Consider the following 24,330-nt stretch of genomic DNA (forward strand, 5'->3'; position numbering starts at 1 on the left):
AAAATATGAAAGTGAAGAACTAATAATCTTCTTCACGTGTCATGTCGGGTCCCTCCGACGTTAACGATCACTTGGGAGAAAGCTTCCCTATCCTGAGCAGTGCGAAACAGCTCCTCCACAGTTCTATGTCGAGCCGGGAGATTCTTCGCACCCCTGGTCCATTTAAGGACCGCCCGGGACTCGGGGCCATTGTTTGGTTTCTCTTCATAGTGATATCTTGGGAATTATTGACCGAAGTGGTTTCCCGTTGCCTTCTTCGGTGGAATTTTCTGTCGGGGTTACCTACCCTTAGCTGGAGGGGTCCCGTTTTATGGCGCCGGACACTCGCCGTTTATCCTCTCCCTATCTGCTATGGCACTGATGTTAATGCCAGTGGCCACATTGCCCGGGGCTCGCGGGGCCAAAGAGACCACTCATGGACGCTAGGGAGTAGGACTATTGGTAGTGTTGCTGATGGAATGCAACTGTGGCATTACACGGTATTTAATATGTAAATATTTTCCAGCAAAATATGCACCACCGCGGCCCTACAAAAATTTGAGCCCCGAACCAATAATAATGAGTGTTAAATAATAAGTTTTCATGTTTTAGGCAGGACTTCGGTTCAATAAAACTACTGGAACATTGGGGTCTTACGCAGCAATTACTCCTACGTCTTCTCTGTACACCTGGATGTCTAATAATATTTCCAATAAAACCAGTAAGCAATTTAATATTTTTTTTTGTTTTAAACTTATTATTATCACACTATTATTTGTTCAAAATAGATGTTTGTTATTTTATTATATTTATCTTTAACTGGTTTAATTGTGCTTAGCAAGGAAAATTTAACAACAGGGATCAATCGAGGGGTTGGGTTGGGATGAACAGCTTTCGGTAAACTTAGTAATATTTTGTAAAATGCCCGAATCCCCATCAATCTTTAACAAAAAGTTTTGAATTCCTGTGTTATAATCACACTATCCAACTAAGGGGTATAGAAACTGAGTCACACGGAGATCCATGGAGCGAGCGATGCTAGGGATAAGTCTCAGAGATAAAGTAAGAAGTGAGGAGCTGGAGAGTAAAGGCAGCAGGCCGGCAAAAGTGGAGGAAACTCCTGGATTCAGCCAAGGCCATGACTAAACACGGGCACACCTTTAAAAGTCATAATAAGTTCGTGAATGTTATTATGTAAAATGTACCTTAATTAAAATGAACAAATAAATAAAATGACAAATCTTTGCAGTTGCTGTTATCGAAATCAACAGAAATAAAGTTTACCAGACCATTCGAGGATTTGGTGGTTCATTTACTGACGCAACCGGTATAAATTTCAAGTTGCTGAGTAAGGGTGCTCAAGAAAATATACTCAGGTAAACATTGTAACCAATTTATAATTTATCGAGATAAAATTACTCGCAATAATTACAGAAATCTGTGATGACGTGATATCAGATAACTGGCAAGTATCACATGCTTCTTTTCATCCCTAAAAAATATCTCATTCCTTCGGGAAAATTCTTAGACGAAAAATTAATTGATATAAAACAGAATAAGGATGCTACGTCGACATAGACCAGTGGATCTTCGCATTTGTTTTTTTTTTGTGGTTTTGGTAGCATTATTTTAAGTGACAGGTTCTTCTTTATTAAATTTCATGTTTATGTCCCATAGTACTGGTGTTGTAGATAAATTTAGTAAAATGCTTGGATTTGTACTTTCGAGATATTTCAATAATACTGCCGCAATTCGCATATAGTATGATACACTAGTCCGCAGCATACTAGAATACTGTTCCATAATTCAATTCAATTAATTTATTTAAATATAACATATACATTACAAACATACATTTAATACGAACATATTTTTAAAAAGAAAAAAAATGCATGAAAGAGATTTACGTCAAAGTAGTAGGAGAATCCTGCTCCGGAAACCCCTTCGGATACATGGAACAGATCAATATCCAGAGCGATGTTGTTCAGCATAGCGGTAGCTCTTCCAACAGGCATAGCCATCGGCAAGTTAGTCCTGTATATCGGAATATGAAACAATCTATGCTGACGCTATCTTAGATAATTATCAGGAACATACAAACCAATGCTCATCATAATCTCAGGATTATCGACAATACCGCGCAACAATCAAATACACATTCCTTCTAGTCTCTAAACTGTTGTAGCCAAGCATACCCTGGATAAACTCGGTCGGGTAGAGCTGAGGATAATACCCGCACTCTCTCATTCTACATGAGAGAGTGCGGGTATTATATCGGATATCTTAGAAACTTCTCTTGGATTTTCTATATCATAAGAGAGTACTTCAGTTCACGTGGCCCCAAATCATCGAGCCGCTCTCGAGTCTACTTCGCACCAAGGAGTTGTAAAGAGTGCTCAGTTCGCGGGTATTTTCAAAAACCCTAGCAGTACGCAGAACGAATCCCAACATCTTAAATAATTTAGGACCCCTCTGAATCAAACCACCTGGGCACCTCCCTAAAATAAATATGGTTAAAAGCGATTGCAAAAAGGATTTTGCGATACTTATTTCTTAAAGAAAATAATAACCATCCATTATTGTATCCATCATTATTTCTAGCAGGGATGCTGGATTACGACACCCTCGAATATCGTCGTCAAATTTTTTCTTGGGAAACATTTCTATAAGCTGATTTCTCGAAGCATATAGCATAATCTAAATATACTGATCCGTTTGTATGTTCCCAAAAATTATACTAGAGCGAGATCTCATGCACTGTTTTACACAACCAGAAGCCGTAAAAATGCAAGTCAGAATTCACCTATTAATAGGGCAATTCGCTTGCTTTATATGGCTTCTGCGGATAATATGGATCTATTTTTTTGTACATATCTGCAGTTTAGCAGCTATCTGTTTTCTATTCATTAACTTCTAACTTATATTCACAGTCTGCATTACGTAATGGGTTAAACAGCCTGTAAAGTAATGCAGACTACAATGTGTCAAATAAATAAAAAATAATACATTAAAATAAAATAAAATCACTTTGTTTTTATGTACCACTTTTTTTTTTAATTTGACAACCAACTAAAAAAAAAAAAGAAATATTTGCGTTCTTATGATTTACCCAAATATTAAATTTTTTAGGGCTATTTTGAACGAGTTGTAAATAACTCACTATTAGAAAATGGAAATAAAGTTGGAGTAGAGTGGGATTTGAACCACGGACTATTGGTCCGTGAGTCCGAGACACTAGCCACTAGACACTAATAAAAAATAAATCAATTTCGGTTGCTCCGAACAGTAAAAAATGAATTGTTATAAATCTAGGTATTCGAGAATCTAATCAACCGAGGCTCGAAGGGCTGATCAACTGAGGCCGGTAGACCCGATGAAACGAGGCCCGGCGGCCGATTACATGAAGCCCGATAGGCCGAATTTTTCACCATGCAACTTTCATATTCCCTTCTCTCTCTAAATATGCTCTCCAACTAATACTGTTATTTAATTTTCAGATCCTACTTTAGTGATAAAGGATTGGAGTTTAACTTAGCAAGAGTACCGATCGGTGGCACAGATTTCTCTTCGCGTATTTATGCATACAATGAACTGCCAAAAAATGATGCGACCCTATCCAACTTTTCTCTTGAAGCTGAAGATTTCAACTTCAAGGTAGGTAATGTTTGCTGGAGTATTACGGATATCAATGTGTCATCTCATCGATGCCGACGTCTACATACGTGGACGTGGATTTTACTGACATCTACCACATGCGGGTGTGATAAATAAACAAAATTATCAAACAAAGTCAAAGTTCGATAATGTCCTAACAAGATGAAACGCGTCACATATATTTACGTTTTAAAAAGTAAAATGAAATCCAATAAAAGTGTTTAATTTTGGAAACCTTACCAAAATCGAACCGAATTCCAGCCCAACCCGAAATTAAATTTTAAAAATGTTTTCGTGTACACGTGAATATTTAAAAATTTTGGAGTAGGATAAAATATCTCAAAAACGCACGCAAAAATAAATAAAAAATGTTAAAAATAGTATTCATTTTAAAATCGTAAATAATGACGTCACTCCTTATATCTACGTGTAGTATTTCCGGTTTCCGCTTAAAAGCCCCCGCACCTTGTAAGGAACGTTTTGACCATAGAAAAAAAAGAGTATAATTTATATAATTTGACATTTCAACCAGAGATTATGTCACTTTCAAGGTTTTTCTAAATCGAAACGTTCTTAAAAACAACCATAACATAGAAATAAGCAAACTACGATCAACTAAACGATGTAATCAAAGCAATATTTCACAGATTCTTGTCAGGTCAGTGAAAGTAAGAACGCCAACCGTTTCATGGCGTCACTACTGAAAAGTGACACACTGATTACAGTCATTTGGCGCGGTATTTGATAAATGTAACTTTAAAAAATCATATCTTTGTAAATAACGCACAAAAAATATATATAAACTATTGGTACGTTTTCGTGTCACTACTTTTAAAAATATGTCACTCTATCGGGCATTCATATGAATTATATTTATTTATTTATTCATATTTTACTCTTACAAACTATAAACAATAATAAAAATAATGTGACCTCACGTTACCCGTGCCGAGGACACTTAACAATTTACTTTTTTGAAATGTTTTTACATTTGAGAATAAACAAAGAAGACTAACTTAATAAACAGAGATAATTAACAAAATATTCAGACTGTTTTAAAAATTATGTACAATATATGTCAATCTGTATTATTTATATTACAAAACGCACAATGAAAATAACAAAAACCTAACATAAGCTATACATTTGTGGAGCAGTTGATTCAATATTAGTTTGGGCGAATGAGACAATCCATTTTACTTCTACCTAGCTCCACTATCCATTTTAAAGCCTTTTTAAACATTTTCTCGTTACTAATTGTTTAAATACATAGTGGAAGTAGGTTATAGATTTTAATTGATTAATGCTCAAAATTTCTTTATCCGAAAGCGGTATTAGTTTGTATTTGTTTTAGTTGTCTTTATGTTGAGGATCTAGTGATTATATGAATCGCAGTGATTATATGAATCTTTTTGAATCGCATATCAATAAAATTACCTCCAAAGCATTGAGCATGTTAGGTTTCATAATTCGAATAAGTAAACACTTTGATAATCCAAAGGCCCTAATTTCATTATATTATACATTTGTCAGAAGCCATTTGGAATACGCCTCTCAGATATGGAATCCCCAGTAAGCCATATATATAAGTAGAATAGAAAATATTCAAAACAAATTTATAAAGTACCTTAAATACAAAACCGGTATTTCTTATGTATCTACTCTCACTGCCTCCACCTTCCATGGAATCATTTCTCTACAATACCGCAGAGTTTGTGCGGACCATCTACTGCTTTACAAAATTATGACAGGAATGGTTGACTGTACAGAGCTGCTTGGTTTAATAACAATACATGTGCCAGCCAGGATTTGTAGACGGTACCACCTGTTTCATGTACCAATAAGTAAAACATCGTATGTTAAAAATGCTTTTTTTCGTAGGACTTTTTCAATGTACAATACAAAATTTAAAAATATAGATTACACAAACATCACTCTGTCAGATTTAAAATTTACACTTAAAATGTATTATGTAACTTAGTAGACATTATAATAATAAATATGTACATCTTCCCTACCCTCCTTATCCTCTCTTCAAGCATTTTTGTCCTTATCCCGCCCAATTTACAGTAACTTAATGTTCTTTAAATAAATATTTAAAAAATCTTTGATTATTGAGTACATGAAAATAACATTTTTATATGTATAAATTGTATGTATTTATTTGATGTGTAATATATTTTCTTTACTAACTTTGTATACTATGTGGAAATCTGTTATTAGTTCTGAGTTTATACACTATATTTGATTGTTTACTAAAAATATGTATGTAGAACTGTTGATTTCCCAAATAAAATAAAATATTATTTGTATGTGATGTATTGTAGGGGTTATGTCTTTCATTTGAGTAAGAGTAGTTTTTCAATCTGTAAGTGAGTATTATTTTAGCGTATATTTGTTTTGGTGTCATGAGTTGTGATTTGTGGAACATTTCTTCAGGAAATGTCTGTATCAGGAGTATTATTTTAATTATGGATTTTTGTACAACAAATACACTATTTAGAACTGTGTACTCGCACCACCCCAACCGATTATACCGTACTCCGAAATTAATTGACACAATGCAAAATAAATTTTTAAAAGTTCCTGTACATTAATTATATTTCGAATGGTTTCGATGGCCTAGTAGTACCAAAATTTAAAAATAAATATGGACAACGTACGTTGAATTATATTGTTCCAAAAATATTTAATTTGTTACCACTTGTCATGAAAACATGTCATAGTAAAAATAAAATTATATTTCTATCACGTAAGTGGTTACTAGACAAAACGTTCCTTTATTGATTTATTATTTATGTAAAACATTTTTTTCTCTCTCATTGAATACATTTTTGTTATTTTCTTAGGTTAACCTTTTCTTTTATTTCTTATTTCATTTACATTTTTTAGATCTTAATTTTAATATGTGCTTTTAATTTTCTTATTATTTTTATTTTTTCTGTAGATATGAATTGAAATTCTTGATTTACTTTCCTTTGTTTAATTTATTTTTTATCTTGTTTTGATTACATTTATGAGCACACACTATTTATATATGTGTTTATTTTTATTTTTTTCTTATATTTAGAATATATTCAAGTAAATTACTATTCTTAAATTTTAATTGTATTATTTTACTCTATTTTCTTACTTTAAAATATATATATTTCTTTAAACTATTTTTTATGTTTGTTATTTTATACGTATACAGTATTATGTCTGTACTCTTCTTATTTGATTATTAATAAAAACTAATTTCTGAGCACCCTTATTGAATAGTTTATCGAGACAAAATATTTCATAATACTTTGTTTTCTTTATAATGTATTAATATTTTAATAATGTGTATATTTTATTGAATAAAGACTATATGAAAAAAAAAATGTTTTGAATATAAACTTTAGTCTTTTAAGTTTATTAGGAATATTTTCAATCTGCTGTTTCCACTTTAAATTCATATGAATAATAGCTCCTAAGTATTTGACATTGTCTGTCTTATCCAATATTGGGCATATGCCAATGATTACTGGTATGTGGTATGTCATCATCTTGTATATTTTCCAATGCGATTTTCCTTACAATTTTAATCATCTCCATTTTCATCAAGTTTTGTATGTCAAACTAGTGCGTTTTTTCGTACAGTTTAGTCTTAGTCGTAATTAGGTAAGTTGTATTAACTAATATTTCATGATTTTATTTGGTCTTTGTATTTTTCTTCAGATTCCTCTTATGAAGAGAGCCATTGAATTGTCTACAGATGAGCTTCAAATTGTGGCGACTTCGTGGTCTCCGCCTGCCTGGATGAAAACAAATGGAATAATCAATTTACCTGGAAAATTGATCAAGAAATACTGGCAAACGTATGCTGACTACCATGTTAGGTAAGGAAACGCCAAATGGCGACACAATCATTTTTTTTAACTCTTGAATTTTGACTCTCTCTTTGTGTCCGGGAGGAAGAAGATTACTGTCATATGTGTGAAACAAAACCAGAATCCTGAAAAAAAAAAAATTGACTAGATGGGTAAGTTTTAAACTAAAAATAGCATCTAACGGCAATGAGGAATTTCAGTGTTGTTTTTTTTATTTGTTAGAAGACTATTAAAATAAGCCAAAATTTTTTTTTCAATTTTTATACATCGTTATAATTTTTTAAAGTTTTGTATTTCTGAAAAAAACTCCGGGTGTGACTTCAGAGGTTTTCTTCCGCTTATTCTCGATCAGTTCTGCCCATTGGTTCATTGACGGCAAGCGAACCGGAAATCTTCTATAACTCTCTTATCATTGGTTGATTCGTATGAACTTGTGACTTCGTTCAGAGTAGTTCGTTTTTATTAAAATATTTGTTTCGTACATTTTCAGGTATCTTTTTTTATTATTATTATTTATTTATTTAGTTCTATGTATTTACATAGTCTAATATATATTTACAACACAATATTTACATCTATACTTATTCTAACATTATTTATCACTATTATACACTTAGTATCCTAATTTATAATATTAACTGTTTCATATGTACATTTTCATTAATTATATTCACTATTTACACTATTTACTACCTAATATTTTTCACATATATACTTTTTACATTTAATTTTAAATATATTAACATTTATTTCATTTTTTATGCATTCTGGCATTTCTTCAAATAGTTTTATTCCCTTGTACATAAGGCAGTTCTGGGACATTGCTTTTGATTTTTTTTCCAGTCTTATATTTTTAGATCCTCTTGTTGCATAGTTATGAAAGAACTCATTATTTTTTAGTTTATTTTGAAAATATCTCGGAACTATTTCTTTAATAATTTTGTTTATTTCATTGGCAACATTGAATTTGATTCTTTGATCAATTGTCATGATATCTAGAAGTTGAATCATTTTCTTAACATTTGTTCGTCTCCCACATCTTAATATTATCCTCATCGCTTTGTTTTGTATTATTTATAGTCTTTTTAGATCTCCTTCATTACTTAAATATAAAATACTGGAGCAATAATCAATGTGGGGAACGATAATACTTTTAAATATCAGCAGAGAGGTTTTAATGTCTAATTTATTCCTTATCCTTCCTAACAGGGATACCTTCTTTGCGATTTTCTTACTCGTATAGTCTGCATTTTTTGAAAAAGATAATTTAGAGTCAATCCAAACTCCTAGATATTTTATGCTTTTAACATTCTCAAGAACTTCTCCATCTAATTCAACACTGTGATCACTGTTAAAACAGCGTTTCTTACCCATTATCATACATTTTGTTTTTCTACTTTGCCGTAAAATTAAAAGCTATAATTTTTGCGCGCGCAAGAAAACATTTATTGTATCCCAATAAGGAACTAATCTCTACGGAATATCGGATACAATAAATGTTTTCTTGCGCGCGGTAAAAATTGGAGCATTTAATTGAACGGCAAAGTTTCCTGAAAATTTACGAAATGAAAAAAAAAAATATTTTAATAAAAACGAACTACTTTGAACGACGTCACTAGTTCACACGAATCAACCAATGATAAGAGATTTATAGAATAATATTTGACATAAAGGCTCTTCTTTTCAGGAAAATTGAACAAGAAGAAAAATTGCATATAGGGGGAAAAGGGTGGATGTCAGTTAAATACTGGAAATGTAGCGAGAGTTTTATTTATTTACTTTATTTTCAGTTCACAATCAGTTAAATCACATTCAATTCATAAAATAACAAATGATAACACTCAACGTCTTTAACCATATGTGTGTTTAACAAATAAACACAAAATGAAAATTCAAAATGTTAAATAGACCAAAATTTAATTTGTATTATACAGGTGACTGGAACTGAACCCGCCATAGTTCCGTTCGCAAAATTCGCATATAGAGGAGGTCATTTGCTAATTATTGGACCTCACTTTCCTTGGCTAAAGTTTTATAGTTTGGGAGATATGTCAATTTTTAAACTTTATTGTGATTTTTCCAAAATTTGACCTTCACGCATTCAGAACATTTTTTATTTTTTTATTATTTTGGTATTTTTTTATTATTTGTTGGTAGTCATAAACATTTGAACTTCCCTCAAACTAGGGTTACAAAATAAGATATTACGCTTTTTTTTAAAAGGTGACGAGCTGAACTAACTTAGTGTAGAATAAATTCCTCTCCTTGGTGTTCTTCCGGGCAGACGGCAAACGGCTGGGATTTTGTGGGCCATGGGACAGGGGATTTTGGAACTTTCCATTGATAGAATTATTGACCTTATCTCTCCATAATTCATTTACTATGACCTGGGTATCGCAATTCCGTCTAACTTCTTGACTCCGGATTCTGCCTCTTTGGGTTTTCCCTTCGATTGTCCTTAGTAGTTTCTTCTCTGACGTTCTGAGCAGTTACTTAGTTTTTCTATTTAGTTTTTCTACTTGTTTTTTTTGTATTTCTCTTCTCTCTACATCTATCCTCGCCTCTATTGTATACACCATGATTGGTGTGACACACGTTTAGTAAATCAGAATTATGTTTCCAGTAATCATGGCTGCATTGTCTTCGTGGCATGTGATGTTAACGACCTTATTTCCCTAAGTAGATTGACCACTTTCTTCGTTTTTAAAAGCTTTTTTTTAATATATTTATTCTGCTTGTGTAAGAAAGGGTTTTTGGCGTATATATTGTTCTATATTTAGTTATAAAGGTACTAAACTTTCTTTGTTTCTTTTTTGTTCTCAATAAGTGTTTTTTTTTATGTTTATATTATTTATGCCCTGAATTGAGTTGTTGTTACTCCTGGGAATGTAATTCAATGTATTATACCTGTAAAATACTTTGTGTTAAATTATTTATAAATAAAATAATAAAATTATTGAAACACCGTAGTTTTTTTTTAAAATATTTTTTTAAATATATTTATTTGGATAACCAACAGCTATAATTATCTCATATATATATATAACAAAACAAATAACAAATAAGCCAATTACAGGTTTTCACAAGTAGCATCACAGTAAGTTAAAAAAGATTCTCGAACATGCAATTAATAGTAATAAAATGTAAATTTAAAAGAAAATAAAAATACTACGAATTATTTCGAAAACAAACGCCGTACGTCATTAAGATTATTTGCAAATAAATCTATGTTAAATGATTTATTTATTACATTTAAATCATTAAAAGTTCGCCATAAATATGAATTTTGCCTATAATTGATGAATTTTTTTTTTATTTCAGATTATCCTAAAGTTTTTTTTTTAAAGTCCTTTTTTTTAGCGTAATATCTATTTTTTTAACCCTAGTTTGAGAGAAGTTCCGACGTATTTTAATCAAAAATGTTTATGACTACCAACAAATAATAAAAAAATACCAAAATAATGAAAAAACTTTAAGTTCTGAATGCTTGAAGGTCAAATTTTGGAAAAATCTCATAAATCTATAAAAAATGACATATCTCCTAAACTATAAAACTTTATCTCGGGAATGTAAGGTCCAGTAATTAGCAAATGACCTCTTCTATGTGAGAATTTGCTATGGCGGGTTCACTTCTAGTCACCTGTGTATACTTAGATTAATTGTCTTTATTAACAGATTTCTCGAGGAATACAAAAAAAATGGAATAAATATTTGGGCCATCACTACAGGAAACGAGCCTACCATAGGAATTATTCCTGTCTTTCGGATAAACTGCCTGGGGTGGACGCCTTTCATGCATGTTAGTAATTACAACTGTTATTTTCACAAAATTTGCACGCATACACCAGAAAGCTGTTTTGGAAATACCAGCGAAGTGTTAGGGATATGAATATTTTTTATAACAGGCGTATGAGAGTCCTAATAGATTGGCATTAATGATATATTATACAATGGATTAACTTAATCTGAACAATCTTAAAATCTATTTGAATGTACGATGGGTATACTCATTCAAGCCTTTGGTCAAAGGAACGGTTTTGTCCTGAAACCGATCGGCAGATTAAATTTATGTAGTGATTTTAACGAAAGTAAATATTAAGTTAGATTATTATACTATCTCTGGGGTCTGCTATCGGATGACGCAGCAGTCCACCCAGTGGGGAAGTAAACAGCAGCAAACATCTCACTGACGCTACAATGCCGGGAAAGCTAAATATTTAGAAATGGATTAAACACTCTTATAATTAACTATTATGATTGTCTAGAATACATTCACATTTTCAGTAAAGAGTTCAGAGGGGTTTTTGTTAGATTTATATTCTTGCAAAAAATAATTCCTAACTATATAGATGCCTATGATACCCTTGCTCAGATTAACTTGAATGTTACTCACCGTAACCTGCGTTCCAATGCTGTAGAAATTTTAGAACCAACGTTGGATTAAATAGGTGTGAAGGTCACTGCTATCAATATGTTTCTTTTTTGAGTGATACCGTGTGTGTTGGATTTGTTCCGAAGTTTCGGCTACCATTGCAGGAGTCATCTTCAGGGTAAGCTGAGTGTTTTGTAGAAAAAAGTGTGTGTTTAAGTACTAGTAATTTGTATCGTGTCGCAGTCGGCAGTAGCCACATTTCCATTCATTTTTGTAGAATGTAGTGCTGGGAACCACGGTGAGTTTATTTTAAGCCCGTCGTCTTTGTTTATGTTATTTGGGTGTCTGTGTGTTCAATTGCCTCTTTTATTATTCGAGCACTGTAATTACTGGGTTTATGCAAAATTTTCGATTCAAATGCGAAAAAATGTCCGGTGTCTATAAAGTGTTCCGCTATTGCAGATTTGTCAGGATGCCCAAGTTTACACGCTCTTTTGTGTTCGTCAATCATTTTCTTTGCTGTGCGCCCTGTTTGTCCTATGTACACTTTATCACATCCTTGGCAACTTAGTTTATAAACAGCTTCCGTTTCCAGGGGATTCTTATATTTTGTACCAGTAATTAAACACACACTTTTTTTTGCGATGGTAGCCGAAACGTCGGAACAAATCCAACACACACGATATCACCCAAAAAAGAAACACATTGACAACGTTGGATTGTTTTCCCCTCTGCCAAGGATCCTCAGAATACTTAACAAAGTCTTAATGAAAGTACTTCCGATGTGTTCCTACAGCAAAAGCATGAATTTAAGAAGCAAGCGGTGTTATCACTCCTGACTTGAGATGACACACTTGTCATGTCTGCCTAGTGCATGTCATGACTATACCCGTTGTACTTTTAAATAAAACCTAAGAGTGCTAAGAGGTTAAGTTGATTCAATGTGTTATATTTCATGAATACCAATCTATCAGGGCTTTCATAAGCCTGTTTTTTTGTTTAAACTCATATGTTGCTTTGTACAAAACTATAAATGACTGAGTTAGATATTCCACTACACGCCTAACCAAGCTTGAATAAAAATATATTTTTACTGTAATTTTCTACGCTTTACATTTTTGCCTAAATAATATTTTAAGTTTGCACAATTTTTTATCCAAAAAACAATACAATAACCATAGTAATAATAAATGCAAACAAGGCTACCACAATATGAACAATGCCAATTTTATCTATAAACCAATGCTCATCCAGGTGATTATTCAATAATCTACATCTCAGCTTAAGTGCAAGGTTATGAGATTTTTTCGTCTGGAAGATCCAATCATATACGACTACTTACTGAATGATGAAATATTATCATCTGTGTCTAGTATAGGGTTGCCATATTTCGCTAGGGTCTCGTCGGGACGTTCTGGAATGGGGATATGCAGCAACAAAAAAGGCAATTTTATAATGGTTTTTCAGAAATATAATAGGTAGATATGCTTTTCTTACTTTTTATGCGGTGCTTCAATTTATATTTATATTTATAATTTTTTCCTGACTTAATATTGACGTAATACTGCAATATTGATTCTACAGTCCCTGGCAGCAGACGACATTTTTTATCGTTGCTTTTTACTAGGCCAACATAAATTATATTACTTTTTTCAATGTGGTTTTATAAGTAGGAATGAAAATTAAATACTCGCTAAATTTCAAAAATTGAAAAAAAAAACTTTCACAGAGCTCTTGAACTTCCACTCTATCGAGGCAAGATGAGCTTCAATAAATTTATTTAAATACATCAATGGCTAGAAGCATTTACAACCATATTTACACATTCATAGTCAGTACGGCCGTAGAAGATTTATGTTGATTAACAGCATTGTACTGTGTAATTCTTAATCGGGACATTATAGGTTTCATCGGGACGTCGGGACAGAGACAGAGGGCTTAATAACGGTGACAGTCCCGATATATCGGGACGGATGGTAACCCTAGTCTAGTATACAAGATTAAGTATTATACTTGAAACTAAACTTTCTTTTACAATTCATATTGAAAATTGTATTAATAAATTCTTAAAACACCTTGGATTTATTAACAGAAGCACAACTGACTTCGAAAATATCAATACCCTTAAAACTCTCTTCTGTTCCCTAGTTCGCTCGCACCTAGAGTATTCCTCTGTGATCTGGTCTCCATATTACGATTTTCACATAAAAAATATTGAATCGGTTCAGCATAGATTTTTAAGAAAGATTGGCTGGAGGTTGGGCTTATCCAGATACCAATATACGTATAATGAGTTAGAAACTAGCATAAATATATATTCTCTTCAAGACTGTCGAAATAAATCCGACCTTCTAGTCCTATTTATTCTCAACTCACTCTTTGATGCGCCTGAACTACTGAGCTCAATAAAACTGCATATCCCAACTAGAAACCTCAGACAAAATTTATTTTTTAATACCGATAACCATAGAACTAACTATGGTTTTCATTCCTCTATGCCCAGAATTCTTAGGACTGCCAACAAACATACCAGTCTTGATTTCTTTGATAATAAGTTGTCTTCTTTCGTACGATCGCTTAATCAAAATCAATTATAAACACCTCTTTATCGCTTCCACTCCCACCAAGTCTACTATATACCATTGTGTCTTTCTACTTTCTTTTAAAATAATTTTCTATGTATACTTAATATGTACTTAAAAATCTCCATAGGATGTGTATATATATAAATAAATAACCATTATTTTATAATTTAATTGTATTTAATTTTTCAGGCCAAGTGGATAGCTGAAAACTTGGGACCAACTATTAGGAAAAATCCACATTTTTCAAATACGCAAATTATAACATTAGATGACCAAAGAATATCACTTCCGTGGTGGATCCAACTGGTATTTATACCCATATAAACAATCAATTGATAGCGTATCATATAAACTCATTTTGACCAAAAATGGAGGTATCAGTTTTTTACAAAACTTTCATTGATGCCCAACGATATATAATTGAATACACATTACTAGAGCAAAGAAAATCAATTCGTGGCCTTTCGTAGGGGAGACCGAGGAGGATTGAAACCGTTTTTACATTACCTAGTATATCTCAGCCTAAAACAGACCTACTTAAACAAAATGACCTCTACAAAATAACAGGAAAAAATAATCGGAGTTAATTAGAAAATCGGCTAAAACTGAAAAAACTTTCCGCGTTACAACTCTCCTAGTATCGGGGTAAGTTGAAACAGAGGTCAATGTAAATTGTAACAGTTTGGTATTTGGGGATTATAATTTATTTTTTAAATAAAAACAATACTATTTTTTTAAAAAAAGAAAATTTATTTAGAAAAATACGCGTGAAACAAATTTAACTGCTGTAATCAACCGTTGGTATGTTTATCAATAAAAATATATTGGTTACGCTTTATCGTGCAGTTATTATAAATTATAGCAATAGAGTCTTTTGTATAAATTGATTGGGCATTCTGAAACACGAACAATTAATAATTAATAACAATTAATAAACACCATAGAACATTTTAGTAACAAAATAAATAAAAGAAGAGAGTCAAAACAAGCTGATTCAAATTAAAAAATCAGTCATTGTTCAAAATAATGGCTTTTCACCTCAAAACTAGAGGCGAACAATAAAAAACAATATCACGCTTTTAAACTTGAAAAGTCAGTGCACATAAGAAATAATATCACGTCAGCGTTCACGTAATACGTATCGAATTGGCAAAATACTGGCCAAAAACTTACTTTTGGTATTTTTTCCCGTCCAGATGTCGTGTACACACAACCACTTCCTGTAGACTGCTGTTGCCGACTATATCAAGTGACATGTCAAAAAAACAATAAATGCGTGATCTTGCAAATTTTCTATCGATCATAGATTTCTTAAAATGGTCGTTGTTTCAACTCTCCTCGGTCTCCCCTACCTTCATTCTCAAGCGGACTTTCATCGTGATCAGACGTGATGCTGTGCAGAAACATGCTATCGAGAGTAACGAAAAATGCTCGAGTTGCTCTGCAACTGTGAAAAATAAAACAGATATTTCATTTCATTCGGAAATATATGCTACGTTTTTAAAGACAAGTTGTGATCCATTACAATCATATTATGATGATTTTAATAGATGACTTGTCTATTAGTATCATTCATGAAGAAGGATAAAAAAAAAGTTTTTAGTGGGTAACTCACAAATTCTGGTTTTAGAGATACTTGCGGTGCCATTCTGGACCACTCTCGGGCCGCAGAAAACACTTTTATCTCGCTTATTTTGTAAATACGCGACATAAAAGCTTTTTCTACGGCCGCGAGAGCGTTTGGAATAACAGCCCTGGGGTCTTATGCTGGACTCGTTCGTCTTTAGAATCGTATGCAACTTCCGTAATTCGACGAGTGACAGCATTCCTGAACCACCCATACGAATGCAGTCCATTGAAAACCAATCGACTTTATCTCGAGTGCCATAAAGCACTCGACATTGACAAAACTTCAGCTGTAAAAATTATTCCTTGTAAAACGCTCGGCATTCATGTTTGAATAACGATTGGGTATTTTTGTTGTATTTTAACTTAATATTTACAACACTGATCAATGTTATGATTATGGTGTATCAACAAATGTGCAACAAATATAACTGTACTTATTTTAATACATTATTAAATGAAGTTTCACTATAAACATGGTTTAGCAAATGATTTTATCGCTCGTCAATGTCAAAATACGTATTAGGAAAATATATTATAAAATAATATTTCTAATAACATGTATATGTGTGTTATGTAAAAGGCAAATAATAATAGGGTATTTTCATAAACTGGGGATATGATTTTAAATGTATTCAGTATTTAAAGAATATTTTTACGATTGCGAGCATTGTACTTTAAAAATCTGAAACGAATGTTTTCATTTATAATTTCCTATTCAAAGTTTGATAGAAATAAAACGGCCCGTAACTGGCCAAAAGGGTTGATGACGTCACGTGTGACTTCTAGATCCTACGTTCACTCAAATCCTATACTGAGATACTCCGACGCGGGCGGCTTGTGGCTTTTTATTTGTTTTTTATAGATAAATTTCGTCTTTTCCTTTGCTTTTTTTTTGTTTTCATTTATAAACATCCATAGCATTATGACTGACATTGGTTTTTTACAAGGAAAATCCAATAACTTGCCCAAAATAGATAGATTCATGATGGATATTTTTTTCTCATCCAATACAAACTTTTTAAGTTCTGAGTATAGAAATGTAAAGGCCGCAAGGTAAGGATATATATTATGTTTGCTTCCAGAATGTATTCATTTAAATAGTTGTATTATTTGCATTTACCAAAAATGTATTGTTTCGCGTACATTTAATGCAAAAGGGAAGTAACGTGACTTTGATACAACATAATCCATAAAATACCATTGCTTGCAAATATCTCTGTTGCTCGAGTGCGTGTTAATGCCTTTTTTTTATTAAATGTGATTTACTTATTAATATATCAGCTAGGGAAAATTACGAAGACAATGCCATAGGTTACATTCAAGTAAAACGGACGGGTGATATTTGAATGGTAAAAGGTCGAGTCACCCCAGTACATAAAGTTAGAACCAAATCGTACTCGGTGACGTTGATTTGCGATGAAGTCTAGGAAATAATAGATTCTTGCAAGTGTAAAGACTGTTCAGCATCCCAAGGTCAGTTGCCATTTTGTAAATGCAATAAATTTCACAAATAAATAAGTTAGGTTTTCATACAGCAATTTTATTTTTTATTTATTTAGAAAACCAACAGTTCTACAAATTAAACTTAGTAACATAAGTACAGAAATAATTAACAAATATAAACAATAACTTTCAAAGAATAAACTATTTAAGTATTGTAGTACCTGTCCAGCTTTAAAAGTGCTAATTTCAGTACCTACTGTTAGTCAATTTTAATAGTCTACAGTCTACATCATTAAATTTAGTATTTTGTACTGAACAAGACCTACGGAAAAAAGTATAGTGGTTTGTTTTTTTAACATCTCAAAAAAAAAAAATAATAAAAAAAAAATTTTAAAAAAAAACACCTCGTTTCATAACGTTCATATGCGTTCAATCATTTTTTCATTAGATACTAGGAATGGCCAAAAAAGCTTTATTTGGCGTCTTCACCGTAGTGTTTGTGCACATCGGAACTAAACAGTACATGTATCTTATAACTAAAGACATTTTATGCGCGTTAATTTGCTAAAACAGTGAAAAACAACCGATTACAACAAAAACAACACGTAGGCTTTTCAAATTCGTATGAATTTGTTTGAACGGTCACTCAAATTCGTAACGCTTGACGTCACAAGCCCATACGGCATCCGAATGGTCGTTTTGGCGCCAATTCAAAGTATCCGTTTTTAAACCGCTCTGAAATATTAACGCGTGGACATAAAAAAATAAAAACTGTACAGTTACCATCGTAATTTTTTTTTCTATTTTTTCGCAAAATAAAATAAAAACTTGAAAATACCCTATTATAAATGTTGCAGTGTCTCAGTAAAACATTTTTTTCATAATATTCCGTACCGCGAAACCGTTCAGTTTCGCCCGCTTTTTTACAATTATGTTGATTTTCTCAAAAAAATATATCTTACGCTTTACTGTTTAATTTCTAAGAATGACCTAGTTAATCATTGAATTATGTTACAATTGTAATTTCAGTCATATTTAAATGTGATTCCAAGAAATTAAAAATTTTGGTGGTGGGCAAAATTACCTTCATGTTCGTCCATGTTTGCCCGCAACCATTATTTGTTTAGCTCATATGGCGTATTTGTCTATGAACTACTTTATTGAATTATTAATTCAAGGGCAAAATTGTTGTTTGAACATATTTTCAATGGCTAACTAATAAAATATTCGTCTAGAAATAAGTGAGCAAATTTACCCGCGAACTCTATTTGTTTTCATACAAGCAACTTATAGGCTTTAGGGTTGTCAAAAACTGAAAACAAGAAAAACTGACTTTGGTCTTTGCCATCGAGCAGTATATTAAAAAAAACACCGAGTCGTAATTGGCCCACAACAAATTCTAACAAGCCACCGAGTAAAGTTAGTGACAAAAGCTTCGGAGGGAAGTTAGTGGCATAAATTTACTTTCCTCCTTAATGTACTAAATTGACTGAAATTAAAAGGAAATATATTTTTTAAAGGCTGAGCATAGATTAGACTCAGTGGGCAAAATATTCATTAAGGGCAAAATTGGACGGTTTTGCGGTACACAAAATATTCAACGGAAGAAGTCTGACAAGAGACAATAAAAGTTTACGTGTGGCAGAAGAGCCATAGATAAATATGGATTTGTTAGTGTTGTCACTTTCTCATTCGTCTTTGTAATTGAATTGTCAGAGGGTTTTCAAGAATAGCATTATGACAAAGGAATCGAGATGCCCAATCGACTATTATCGAGTGGGTGACAAAATATCACATCTTTCCAGCATAAGGCTCCTGGTTGTAGTAATAGGGTATTATCACCCGGGAGGAATATCGGATTTAACACATTATACATATAAAGGATTTCTCAAAGACTCCTTTAGTGTTTATAAAAGCTCTAATAATCAATAATTTCATTCATAAATTTCGTTTACTATTTTCAACATCTCTGAAAAGCGTTTCTATTCGGTTGGTAATAAATTCGATCATCCAAACCCACCCAACAGTACACCACGAATCGTGCATTTGTTTTAAATGTTGGTAATCCGAATAGAAATTGAAACGACGCGTATTGCTCTCTATGATTTTTTCCCCTTCTCTAGAGAGCTAGCCAACCTTGAAATAAATGGCGACCGTAAAATGGGGCGACATTTAAATCGTAAGGCGACTTTGATCAGCGGATATATTGTTTATATTTATCTCTATAACTACTGATCATTAATAAATTTCGATCAATTTTAACGGTTTTTTTAATGGTAACACGGAATACGATTTAAATGAAATTGTTATATAACTTTATTTAAAGTAAGATTTCAAGAAGTTTGAAGTGGAATCGTCAAGATGTTTTTTAATTTTTAAAAATTTAGTGATAGACTTTTTTTAATGATACAAGTAATTTCGTAATTTGCATTGTCTTGACATTACTGGTACTTATATCACTGAGTGTCCATTATTATGATTGTTTTAACATTTTAATTTTTATTTAACGAATAATAAGAAGTTTTCTAAAATGATCTGAAATTGATCATTTTATATATATCTTTTTTTTGAGATCGACATGATTCGAACTTATTAATAAAAGTTTTGAAACAGGGCCTACAAAAAAATATTTTGCTCAAATACTAAGAAAAGCTGTTACAAAAATTCGGGCTGCTTCCAACCATTACAAAATATTATTTGAAACACTATACAATGAATAATATAAAGTTTAACATCCTTCAAATCATTTAAGCCAGTTTTCCAGAACAGAAGGAAAATTTTATTTACCAAAATGTGAGGACTGGGGATTTTCCCTTAACATACGGGATTTCAGAATATAAATAAAAAATATTATGACCCAAATGAACGAGTCTTAAAGATTTTCTTTTAAAGGTGAGCAAATAAATGTGAAGCTTCGTTCTCGAATGATAACGGTGAAGTTATTCATCTAGTAAATCAGATAATTGTTACGAAATGCTTGTAAAAAAACCTCATACACCTCAATTGCACTTCTTGTGAAATTTTGTCGAACATTGTTGAATATGGCCAATATTAATTTCCTAAGTATGTTTCACGTCTTTGTAAGAAACAGATAAACAGACACAATAATTGCTTTCCTGGAATAAAGTAATGGATTCTAATTCATTCGGTAAAATAAATGTTTTCAAAGCTGTGAAAGATAAGTTTTCACCAAATAAAAAGAACACAATAACCTCTCATTCTGTTTCGATAATAATGTCAGTCAATGAACAAATTCCTATACACAATAATACATTCATTAACTGATAATTTTATTCCATCAAAAAGGAAGGTACATTATGTTATCTTTATCAATAATTTAAAATATTTCTTAAATACATTTTTTTAATCACCGTAATATTTTTCTTGATTTATATTTTAATCTTGATGTATATTTCAATAATTATTTTTGAGTATATATAAAAATTCCATTTTTTGGTTTAAAATAATTATAAAAATAATTTTTGTTTTATGTGGAATTAAAGAATATTATTTTTAATTATTTCATGAGATTCGACTTAAACCCTTATTAAATACACGCCTAATCATAATTTGCTGATACCTGAGTGTTTTTTTTGCAAGTAATTTACTATCGGAGTATGGATAATATAATTAAAAAAGAAGTGAAAAGTTATATTTATAATTCTTTTTTGTGTAGCACTGACTTAAAACACCGTTTTTTTATAATTTATATGTTATACTAAAAATATTTACCGATTAAAAATAAAATAAACAAATTATTGTAAAACGTCACTCCCCATTTTATACTCAAGAATCGTTTTTTTTTTTTACGTAAAGCAAAACGTTAATGTAAATATATGTATTAAATTAATATAAAATTGTTTTCAGTAGTAATGTTGTATACGTTGTATACTTATATTTTTTATCTAAATAAAGTAAAAAATAAAATGAAATGTTCAAAACAAACGCATAAAATCATGATGTATCAAAGCGACCCCACTCCGAAGGGTTGACTTTGATCACAAAGTTTTTTTTATTTTCTCGCTCACACAACATAATATTTTCTCATTTAAAAAATAAGAATTTTAATTTTTCTTTTACGAAGGTTTGAAGTTCGAAACTGAACAAAGTCACCCCATTCCACTTACTCTACTCGAATCATAAATTTTTACGTAAAAACTATCTTCGCATACGATGACGTCAAACTTGGTGACGTCATGAATTGTCTGTTTTTATTTATATTCAAATGACTAGACTTTAATCCTTTATATCTCCCTTATTTCTTAACGGATTTTAATAAGAGAAGTACCGATTGTCTTGTGATTTTTCAAATTAATTTATTAGCTAATAAAAAAAAACCGTGATAATAGCCCATTACTCCGCGATATAGTACCTATTGGGTGCTGACCAACAATATACTTTTGCTACAACTGAGAAGGTATTATTTTTTATTGTCAACAGATGTCATTAAAGAGGGAAGCTATGAAGTACATTGATGGCATCGGACTGCATTGGTATACTGATGAAATATATAATCCGAATACCCTGGATGCCACCCATTTTATGTTTCCCCGTATCTATATCATAGGAACTGAAGCTTCTTTGGGTAAAACATATTGCAATCAATTTTACATAATTTAATGTACCTTCCATAGAATTAAGAATAGTCCAGAAGGAGCGTAGAATCATATTTGAATACATCGGACTGTGTCCAAAAATCCCCCCCCTTTGTCCCACTTTTACCGCGCGCATTCGTGAAGTTGCCGCGTAATGTTGCCAGATGGGAAAAAATATAATCATAACACAAATGTAAGGTAAAAAAAGCAATTTGTTAATTTCTCTAAAATTTTATTGTGCACGCGGAAACATTGATTGATACAACAAAATAAATAAATAATGGGTCATTTAATAAGAGTAATTGAATAAATGAACTTTGAACTCAAATATAAAACAAATTTAATTTTACATAAAACGGATATTTTTATATCATGTAAAATAATATTTGATGTTTCAAAGATAATGTCGATCGAATGTCCACCACGACGTTGCTTAATCCGAGATACAATTTTTATTAGTTCTCTCATTAGATGAGCAAATTAGGGTAAAAAAATTACTACCCTGGCAACACTTACGAAATGTTCATTTCGTTTTCTTTGACAATCTGACAGATAGAAAAATAATTCAATTTTAAAGTAATGCATTTGCTACTTACACATGCATTTGCTAATTACACATAAAATATGATCCTATCCTGTGTCTTGAAGATCCCAGCAGTATTTCTACACTTTAATATACGGCAGAGTTGAATTCAAATCGGGAGTTGCGTACTGAGCACGTCTACAAAGATGGGTCAAAACGTAAAACACTTTTTAAGAATAGTTTAGTCATCTTCTGCTTGATGCGCGTATGCGGTTTCTGGACTAGTCTTAATTCTATAGTACCTTCTTCTTCTTCTTAGTTTTTTATTGGCTTTTTTCATCCCTAACTGGGGTGTTCTAGCCAGTGTCAAGTTTGAGATAGTCTTATTAAAATATTTACACATGTGTTAGTACTATACATACAAGTTAGTGTGTTAGTATTTAATATTACATACACTTTACATAATATATAACTTATTTACAACTTAATACAATTTATAGCTACATATTTACATAAAAAAATTAATATATATTTATTGGGTGGGGACAAAAGAGTTAAAATATTAGTAGGTAATGGGACGCTGATTTTGGCGAGGTCAGATAGGAACTCAGGATAACAATCATTTATGGGGCATCCAAAGAAAATATGATTTAGATCTTCCTCCTCAAGCTGACATTCGCACATGGCAGAGTCCCGGACATGGATTCTAAACAAATGAGAACCACTACAACAATGTCCAATGCGCATTCTGCATATAGAAGATGTCTCAAATTTGTTCAGAATCACTTTGGAGAACCAAGGCTTTTCTGTTACATTTTGTTTCAATTGGAAAAGGTGTCTTCCCTTGGCTTGGGAGGAGGCTACCCAATATTCTTGCCATGTGCTTCACTTTGTCATAACGAGGAGATCACTTAGTGGTAGGAAATTACTATGGGCAGGATCCCCGGAATGGACCGCCTCTTTTGCCAACTCGTCCACCCTCTCGTTACCGGGAATACCACAATGGCTAGGGATCCAAGACATAAAAATGCTTTAATTGGATGCCTCTGATAAAGAAAGAAGAAATCGAGTTTCCACGCAGAGTTCGTCCTCGGGATAAGAGGGTGGGGGAGATTTTATTTTTTGTAAGGCACTCAGAGAATTCGACAGGATAAGAAACTTGCTATATTGTGAGCTTAAAGCGTACTTGACAGCTTCTCTGATTGCAATGCATTCTGCTGTAAATACAGATGCATTATTGTGCAATTTGTACAATCTTTGGGAGTCATCATCTTTACAATATATGGCCGCGCCCGTGTGGGATGGCGAATCTGACCGAGATCCATCAGTGTAGATAATTTTCCAACCCATCCATCTTGACGACCGAATATGGTTGAATGTACACCGGGGCTGTAGGTGGCTTTCAACTCCGAAAGTGAGTTCAATATTTGGGGCGTATATAGAAACATTAAATGAAAAACGATAAAGGGGTAGAAGGTCTTTAGGGTTAATGTTAACTTCAAATGATTTGTAAAAATTAAAACCGTTGACTAGTAAAGGGGGCGGTTTATGGGACGAAAAGGAAGATGATGTCACGCAGTCAGAGAGAAATTTTACTTTTTTGATGAGTAGGTTACTTTTTTGGACGGAGCATTTTAGCAAAAACCTATCCGCCAAATATTGTCTTCTCATTCCGAGTGGGGCATAAGAAGCCTCT

The 24,330-nt window shown here is 32.1% G+C and overlaps 1 protein-coding gene across 2 annotated transcripts in view; it reads left to right on the forward strand.

The window, feature by feature from the left end:
* Nucleotides 1–24,330, forward strand: part of LOC148274461 (lysosomal acid glucosylceramidase-like) — a 45,934-nt gene that overhangs the window by 12,030 nt on the left and 9,574 nt on the right. Inside the window, exons 4-10 of one of the 2 annotated variants that reach the window (XM_088237089.1) lie at nt 592–700; nt 1,229–1,355; nt 3,477–3,633; nt 7,336–7,496; nt 11,163–11,286; nt 14,634–14,750; nt 21,957–22,101. In XM_088237089.1, coding sequence (XP_088093215.1) covers nt 592–700; nt 1,229–1,355; nt 3,477–3,633; nt 7,336–7,496; nt 11,163–11,286; nt 14,634–14,750; nt 21,957–22,101 — 940 coding nt within the window. Of the gene's footprint in view, nt 1–591; nt 701–1,228; nt 1,356–3,476; nt 3,634–6,307; nt 6,386–7,335; nt 7,497–11,162; nt 11,287–14,633; nt 14,751–21,956; nt 22,102–24,330 lie in introns of those variants that run through there. The other variant, XM_088237090.1, reaches the window with a different exon arrangement.

Source organism: Micrasema longulum, unplaced genomic scaffold (genome assembly GCF_059751315.1).
Source record: "Micrasema longulum isolate JH-2025_06_02 unplaced genomic scaffold, ASM5975131v1 h1tg001643l, whole genome shotgun sequence".
Taxonomy (NCBI): domain Eukaryota; kingdom Metazoa; phylum Arthropoda; class Insecta; order Trichoptera; family Brachycentridae; genus Micrasema; species Micrasema longulum.